Source organism: Syngnathus leptorhynchus, chromosome 12 (assembly GCF_054491065.1).
Source record: "Syngnathus leptorhynchus isolate UIUO chromosome 12, UIUO_Slep, whole genome shotgun sequence".
NCBI lineage: Eukaryota > Metazoa > Chordata > Actinopteri > Syngnathiformes > Syngnathidae > Syngnathus > Syngnathus leptorhynchus.
The window spans coordinates 8,631,771-8,641,129 of NC_141206.1; the positions used below are offsets into that span (position 1 = coordinate 8,631,771).

General features: G+C 39.6%; 1 protein-coding gene across 1 annotated transcript; it reads right to left on the reverse strand.

Annotated features, from left to right (window-relative positions):
• Window positions 1-5,271: 5,271 nt before the first annotated feature.
• LOC147048281 (claudin-23-like) lies at window positions 5,272-7,402 on the reverse strand. Its single transcript, XM_085927102.1, has one exon. It carries the CDS (start codon window positions 7,299-7,301, stop codon window positions 6,474-6,476), a length of 828 nt encoding a protein of 275 aa, XP_085783228.1. The 5' UTR covers window positions 7,302-7,402; the 3' UTR covers window positions 5,272-6,473.
• Between the last annotated feature and the right edge of the window lie 1,957 nt (window positions 7,403-9,359).

The following is a 9,359-nucleotide window of genomic DNA, read 5'->3' on the forward strand; positions in this document are numbered from 1 at the left end:
TCTTTTTTTTTTTTGTTTCTTTTTTTTAATGCTTTTACTTTCCTTTTGTGTTCCTGTCCTGTATGTTTCAGTGGTGCAGATGACAATTAACTGTCCTTGGTGCTAATTAACTTTTCTTTTTTAATGTTTTTTCCTGTAGTGCCAAGTTATCAGAGTGGCTATTGTATTTTGGACTTGTCTAATTTTAACAGTCAAGAACATCTGCACTAACTTCATTCCTGACATCATTCACTCAACAGTATAAAGCATCTACTGAAAAAAATAATTCAAAGATACTTTATACAACTCAAGAGAGTCTTTACAATAGCTTTAAAAGTTGAATAGATTTTATTTCTGGGCTTTAACAGGAATGTAAGACCACGCCACAAACATCAGGTCATTTCGTCTCGTTGAAACTTGTCTTCCCTCGAGCCCCACCTACCTCCTCAACTTCCATTGTAGCCCAGAGGTAAGTGTGTGTGTGCGTGCAAAAAGTTTCTCAGCCAAATGTTTTTGAATCAAATTCCTATATGCGGTCAGATACAGTAAATCAAAATGTTGTGTTGCCACCACACGCACACACAACAAATTAAAGTCATCTTGTTTTTTTTTTTTTCTGCAATTACGTGAAGGATTACTCAAATTTCTCGTCAAACTTCCACATGGTATGACTCACTTGTAAATATGAGCGAGAAGGCGGGGCCTGTGCTTCTGTGTTAAAAGAAGTAAAAGCAAAGAGGTATTCACAGGTCTCTGCTTTCGACCCCTTCCCTCTTTTGTTGCAGATTCCCTCACCGAAAGCGGAACACAACGCTTAATTTTAATCTCACGCAGACGCCCTATAAGGAAAAAGAAACAAATCTTTGTGGCGACGAATCAAGTTTTTGAGGTTAGTCTTTTTTCTTCTTGCTGCTTTAGCTCATTCGAATAATTTTGCCCACATTTTAAATCTGAAAATTACTCCTCACAATAGATTTATTTAAATTGTATTTGATTACACTTTAAATACATTTGGTTTGTGTCATTCAAGTTGTGCAGTTTTGATAAAAACCAGTTCTGAAATCTTTGAGATTTTCTATTTGGGGTTGGACTACAAAACACTTGATTGCCGGACTGTATCAATTTAGATACAGTAGAAAAATTCTTTTGTTGATAGTAAGTGAAATTCACTCCATATTTTTAATTGTTGATGTCATTTCTGAATCATGATTATGGATTTGTTACTTTGTTAGGGACCTTGCATACCTACACATGTTACGCAACATCATTCCACCCCAAACGTAAGGATTAGTTCCAGAACCAATAGTCAATGGCACACTTTATAATAACATTTGCAGGGCTCTAAACTAACTTTGAGCTTGGTAAAACTTGTCACAATTATATTTCGGGGCACGCATTGGAAATTGACTTGCAAATTATGAATCACATGTGTTTACAATATTACGGATAAATGGACAGAAGTTTGTCAACAGCAAAAAAAATCAAAACTTTTTTTTTTAATGTTGAATGTTATCTCCATCAATCCTCACATTCCTCCTCCACTTTCCAGAAGACGATGGCGAGCGCCCCCCGACCGAGAGGCATCGACTACAGCCTCCCCACCTGCGGCGAGATCCGCTGCAACGGACACGGTTTTTGCGTGCTCCCCCGCGGCGGAGGTTTAGGCTTTGAGTGCGAGTGCCACCTGGGCTACCGGGGCAAATCCTGCCATCTTACATTTAACGGATCGCTTAGCGTCCCGCTGACCGTGGGCGTGGTCGCCGCCCTTGTCTGTTTGGTGGTCCTGGCGTTCATCTTTGCCAAATTGCGACAGAAGCAAATTCAGAAACAGAAGGAGAGGTAAAAATGTTTGACAATTCGATGAAGCTAAGGTTGACCTTTTTGACCCAAATCCCCAATTTGGTTACCAGCCCAAAAAATCAGTACTGGCACAAAACACGTTTTTTGCTTTAAAGCATATGTTAGCAAAAGCCATCTTGAACAACCGAATTTTATTTTAAGTCCATTGTTGTGTAGTAGACTAACTAAATAAATAATACAAATAATGTAAAAATTATTTAAAAATTACAAAAGATTACAACGAAAATACAACAAAATTACAAAGAAAATTAAAATATTTCCGTATCCTATCTTTTGTTTTCAGAAACTTGCAGCAAAACCAGATGAAACAAGTTGTTTGTGAAGTGAGTCCATCACAATAAAACCGAAGGTATGTGTTCAATAAGCGCAATGACTTATTCTAGCATATCTGCTGCACACTGAAAATAGTAGATGCTAGTTTGTACTTTTTATTTATTTTATTTTATTTAGAATGCTGCCAATCGTTTTTGAATGGCATACTGGTGAGAGTTCACGTTAAAGTAAACCAGTTCAGCCTGCTTTCTTCTTCAATTGTATTTGGATGTTAAAGGTTTTTTTTGTTTTGTTTTGTTTTGATGGTTCGTTCTCAGTCCAAAACTGTTTTAAAAATTCTACCTTTAAAGTTGTGCACAGTAACATTGGAGGAGTTTTTTTTCCATATAATCATGTCAAGTGAATTAGGGTTAGATAGTCAATCTGACAGCTGCTCACTGAGCTGACGTTATTTGATGATGTAACATCGACCTCCAAATTTAGTTTTTTCCCCCCCAGAAGATGTGCAGTTAGTCACTTTCTGGTGGATTGCACTTTTAGAGTTCTACTTAGTGTGCTAAACAGTTTCCTAATAGACTGCCAACAAAACAGACTTTACAAATAATGTTTGAGTGTTTGTGTATGAAAATGTGACAATATTGACTTTTCAAATTCTTAGAAAAATTGAAAAGTCAATTTTCCTTCTCATTCAGGCAAGTGAAATGTTACCATCTGAAACCTCCCAGTTCATTTTACTCAAGCGTTCAGAGATGGACCAGCATGGACCTTTTTCCTCCTTGACCCGAATGCTGAATTAAGCTCGACTGTGATTGATCTCACCATTTCTGACGTTTGGGATGAAACGACACCGCCAGATTGTTTCCCCCCCTCCGAAGCCTGCAGAAAGTAATGCTGAATCTATTCATACTTTTTCGTTTGAAAGTGTTTGCGCACAAATATCAGGGTGAAGTATCGGAAAGAACCGATACCAAGTTTCGAGCACCGACCCTACGGATGTTGGAAGCAGAAATAAATTAGCCTGTTAGTTTAAGCGAGAACAAACAGTTTGTTTGTGTGCAACGCAGTTTGAGGAACAAACAAACAATTGAGTATGTCGGTGTGGAGCAATGTTGACTTTTTTTGGGTCGCATTTGTCAACCAACAAGTCATGTAGACACGACACTCGCCCCAGGGATTGTTTGTTTCCACCCACTAATTTACATTTCTGCTTTTCACAGAAGGGAAGACGTTCCATGACAATTATTGAGGAAATATTTATGAACTAGCAACACTGTGATAGTTTGGAAAGGCATTTGTAGAGTACCACTATTTCTTTATGCACTTCCCCCCCCCCCCCCTCCCCCCCGCTCGAAGCACATTTGAGTCCTTTTTCCACATTTTGTCTTTATTTGCATAAGTAATCGGATTACCTACTTGCCCTCCAGACAAGATTAAGAAAATATGTAATTAGTGGTCTGTTGACTCATGCAAAGTGCACACGTTCACAGTTCAAATGTGGAGTGGCACAGACTCTTTCAACTATTCAATGTACATTCTTGTAAGTGCCTCTTTTATATATATTTTTTTTACTTTCAGTGCCTAAAAAATTTTCATGTGTAGCCAAATGAGGTAAACTATTTCAAACCAAACGAGATTCCTCTCTTGTAAAAAAAAAAAAGGTATTCCGTTACCTATGAGTTAAGTTAGATTAATTCATTTTGCACTTTTGAAGTTTTGATTTCAAGAAATAAACCTTAAACCCAATTCAGATCTCTTTTGTATTTGTGCTGTATTTTCTCTCACTGATTTTCTGTGATTAGTTTTTTTATTTATTTATTGTGACCCCTATATTGATGTCCAATGTAAACAAAAGCCAAATATTATTGTGGTTACTTAATGTCTCTTTAATTGAATTTCCCTGACCTTTGACCCAAGCCAGCTCTATAAGGAAACTGTTCAAAGAATGCGTTGTATTTTCTGCCATCTAGTGGTAGAACATTTAATTGCTCTACCAGTCACTGACACAGATGAAAGAACATCCATCCATCCATTTTCTGAACCGCTTTGTCCCCACGGGCGTGCTGGAGCCTATCCCAGCCGTCATCGGGCAGCAGGCGGGGGACACCCTGAACTGGTTGCCAGCCAATCGCAGGGCACACAGAGACGAACAACCATTCGGACTCGCACTCACACCTAGAGGCATTTTGGAGTGCTCAATCGGCCTACCAAGCATGTTTTTGGAATGTGGGAGAAAACCGGAGTGCCCGGGGAAAACCCACGCCCTCCTAACTGTGAGGCGGACGAGCTACCCAGTGAGCCACCGAGCCAAAGAACAATTAAGTGAAATGGCTTCATTTTTCATGACACACCTATATTGTAGCAGGGCTAAGTGGTTGGTACACTTGAGGCAGTGCCCCAATTAGTCACCGGGAGTGCCATTTACACCATCTGGGAGAAAAAAAAGGACACATAACTATAATTACTTTAATACATGTATGCATCTGTTCACATACAAATTCAAAAGTTAACGACTCAACCTGTTTGAACAGGCCAAGCTCTCTGCCAGGCTTAGAAAATGTATGTGAATCCACTCCAGGATTTTATTTATGGAAATGAAATTGCATAATTGTCATTATAGTGGATTTATTACAGATTGAAAGACAATCATTGGAAAAAATGAAGCATTTATGACAAACTTGGATTGATTCTGCAAAATGTCAGAGTGCAGCTTTTGAAACACTTGGATGTTTGGTGCACAAAATGGGTTGGGCATGGGTGTAGAAGGAAGTGTCATAAAAGTTAAGAGCTTGATCTCTTAATAACTGTGCCATTTAAGGACAAAACCAATTGAGTTTTCAATGGAAGGAACTACGCACTTAGAACAGAATGTTTTTTTTATAATAGCACTATGAGAGAATGTTGAGGAAGAACAGAATTTTTGTGCTTTGTTTCAAAATACATAGATTTTATTATAACTGTTAAAAATGTACTACAATTTTATATATATTTTTTTTTTAACACAACTAATGCCCTTGAGTCTTTTGCTTGCTGGCAGGGCATTAGAGAGCCTCGTTGTCTGTCAGTGCACGCGTCACACAAAAGTAGAAGGAACAAGGAAGGAGAATTTTAAAATTATTTTTAAGTCTAACTTGACAGCCAGTGTATGATTTTGAAGCCTCTTTTTTTTTTTTTTTAATTAAGTGTTTTGTCTGTAGTACATTACATTTACAGGACATTTATTTTCACTTTGCAAGGACTGCAATGTGCTGTAATTCTTTTTATTTTTTTCCACACTTGTGCGCAAAAAAATAGCCAGAATTCTATTACTTGAACTACACAATGCAGGTAAAGCGTCACTCTGAGCTCAGAAGAACAACAGACTGTTCTCCATGGTGTGGCATTGTTTGATATGTGAAAGTCATTCTAACAGACAAGTCAGACGAGCTGCGCCGGTCAGGTGACATTGTCTGTATACTTAACCACTTACAAGTCAACCAACAAGGTGGTTCAATATCTACAAGCAAAACCATAGTTTGTCTCAGGATTGTCTGCTCTGTAAATCAGGAGTGATATTGTAAAAAAACGTCTTTTAATTATACTAATCTCTTCATCTTATTTCAAGTAAACCAGCCATGGATGAGTCGCAGTTTGCTTGTCTATAAAAACCACACAAATATGAGGGAAAAAAAAGTCAGAGAGGAAGACTGTTGCCTATAAAGACAGTTTACAGTTTAATAAAGCACTTGTACAAGATGCAGTGGAAAACATAATTGATCATATTACTTGATGTCATTGATGTAAAGTGCAAAAAAAAAAAAGAATATTTACATTATAACACAAAAGAGGCTTGTTCGTTGCCCTTGTTAGTAAATTGGACAGAAAAATACGATATGTACAAATTAGTATGGAAAAGACCAAAATTCTTCACATGGTGGAATTTTCTTCACAAAATCTTGATTTCCTTCAAAAAGAATGTTTGATTGCACTGGTTGGGTTTTTTTTTTTGGCACAAGTAATTCCAAAAAGCTTTAAAAACGGGTAACGGCGATTAAAATGACTCCTTCACTGCATGGAACAACACATTAATACTGCAACAAGTTTGGCTCCAAACATATAAACCTATAGCCATTTTAACCTCCAATTAGACAAAACAATGGCCTATAATGTAAAAAAAAAAAAAGGGTTACTGGTACTTATAATGTTAAAAAAAAAAAAATTCCCTGCCAGTGTGATGTCTCTTATCTTTAATAAAGCAGAATTGTGTAACTTTTATGCAAGTAAATTTTGATGACATTTTTGTTCTAATGGTTCAGCAAAAATTGGAAAACACTACAATAAATTGACTTTCTCTCAGTTTGTTTGTTCGTGCAGCGGTGGCCCCTTCACAAGTCCGCGTCATAGGGTCTCCCGCTGAACGTGGTGTCGATGGAACGGGGACCGGCGCTCTTGGCCCTGGGGAAGGAAACGTCGTCGTCCATGGAGTCCCTGATGTATGGCACGCTGCTGGGCGCGGGGCTTCGGTCCCGTCTGAGAGAGGGCACGTCCACGCGTCTTGGCTGCGACTGCGGGCGCGCGCTAAAGCGACTGCGCCCGGTTTCCTCCACCCGCACCTCGCCGCGGTTCTTTCCGCCGCAGCAGCGACAAATGCCGATGAACATGACGAAGCCACCTAAGATCTCGAAGATGCCCCCGATGAAGCCCAGCACGATGCAGTAACCAACGCGCACGTTGGCCGTCGGCGTCACCGTGCTGATGTCTTCCAGGATGTGGGTGTACCACGAGATAGGGATGATGGCTAACACCCCCGAGATGAAGATCAAGAGCCCTCCGAGACCGGCCACCACCCAGTTAGGCCTCTCTTTCCAGCATCGGACTCCAGGGATGGCCACGGCCAGGCCCACCAGCGTGACCACCAGCGAAGCCACCATAAGACCTTGGGCCACGTCGATGATCTCGTTACCAAAGTACGTGCCGTCCTCCAAGCCGCATGTAGACGACGTGGACGTGGTGACGGAGCGACAGATGTCCCAGATGCCTTGCTCGATGAACTCATTGCTCGGCGTATTAGGGATGTCCTCCAGGGTCCTCCAATTGGGGGCCACCGTGGCGGTCAAGTTGAGCACCCAGCCACAGGGCGCCATGACCAGGCCGAAGATAAAGATGCCCGGCGTGCGGAGGGACAGGCGCATCCATTCGGTTCGGTTCGGCATGTTGATAGTAAGTCTCGACAAGTGAGGATATAATTTATTTTTTTTCCTCGGAGGAGTGTAGCGACTGACTTGAGACGGGTTTAACAAGCGCTTAACAAGTCTTCTGAGTGATACCTGCTTTGCGCGTGGGCGTGGACGTCCGTGGGTGGCTGCTCTGCAAATGGAAAAAGGAGTTTCGTTTTGCAGTAGTGCTGAAAGTTTGTACAAAGGTAACACCTAAAAAAAATAATAATAATAATTGGCTCTCAAACGCCCAAAATGAATAACGACAGGCTAAAGAGTCAATTAAAATGGATTGTGCATTAAGGACATTAAATGCAAATGTAAATTTCTACCTGAATGAGTATATTAAACTGACTCATTCTTAAAGATTCATTTTGAATTTGTTGAACCTGAAAGTTAAATACAACTGAACTGTACTATTTGATTGTGCCTTTAAGGGGCGTGGTCTACATTAGGAGCTGCAGTTACACAGTGAGTTAACGTAAGAATATCATGAATAATCTTTTTTTTTTCAGGTCAACAAAAGTCAAAACTTCCACATATACTGTGGATTGAATATCTATGAGGGAGAATCAAAATGTGAATCGCACTAGGGTAAGGCTCTTGAGAATGCTGTCCTGCCGGAAAATTCTACTCAAAAGCGTGTGTGGATGGACTCCTCCTCACGGGTTGGTTTGTGTTTGACTCTCTTTCAAAAATCCATTCATTTTAAAGTATGGGTGTGGGGGCAGGGGCACTTTCAGTCTTTTGTTATACAGCCAGCAAACTCATCAGCCTCTAATTAAAGACAGCAAAAAGTTCTTTGGAGATCAATTATGGTGAGGTGGAGTGTTACAAAGATGTCAAAGGAAAAGTAAAACAAGGGTAATCATCTCGTGTGCCGTTGAACGTCACGACAATTGAAACGTTATATGTGTTTGAAATCGTACAACTTGAGGGAAGTTCGCCTTTCAGATATTTTCGTTGTGGTGCACGATACCAAGGTATAACTTTGTCGTGCATTGTGTCGCTCCCCAGTATGTATGGTTGTTATTGACTTGTGTTTGTTTGAACTGCCCACGTTTGTATTCAATTGAAATGACACAAAAGAGCGGTTTAAAGTATGACAATTATGTCAACCAACCAGATTCGATTGGGCGTCTCGACCCTGTCACCTTGTATTTATCACTTCCTATCTGCAGTGTAAGAGACGCAGTCACACGAGAACTGCTCAGTTCATATCTCATGCTACTGGAATTCACTGGTAGCCCGACATTTGGGTAAGTAGACTGTGACCTGACAATATCGACCTCTGACTCATCGACTTGGCCTAAAACACACTTTTGACTGTTGCCTTTTATTTGTCACTTGGTGAGACTAAAGTTCTTACGTTGACAACATACACTCCATATACGCAATAATGGGACAAAATGAAATTAAGAATTCATGCTTTATTTTCGAAAACAAAACCTTTTCTGGACCATGTTTATTTGTTGCATTTATCCACACAATATTTTGTCTTAATTTTTGTCTTAAAAATTGATCTGTGACTATAAAGCAGGTGTGCTCTTTGCTGATTTGTCCAAATGCACTAGTCCTGAATTACCCTCTTGATTGTTGACATTGTTGACAGTCCTTGTGTGACCGGTTTAAGTGCTGTATTTAGTTTCTTGGTGATACATGGCACATTCAGCTGGCTTTTGTTGTTTTTTTCTCTGTCTGTCCAGCATTTCCAAAATAATATATAATAAAACACAATATAGGAACAATGTGAGTGTATTAGTAAAGTAACTGCATAGTGAAAATGTATACTATAAATCTGACACAAAAAAAGCTGTTACTCTGTAACAACCACCATGGCCACTGGAGGGCAGTATTTGTTTTATGACAAATATGCACAATTTCATCTAATAAATTATATAAGCAGACTTTGACAAACTTGGTTGCTTTTTTTCAGTTTTTTAATTTCCCAGTATTAATTTTAGAACTATGTTAGTGTGGTTTTGTGTGTTTCTCTTAAAAAAAAACAAAAAAAACGGAAGTTTGGGTTCCCTCAACCGGAAGTTGTCACCGGAA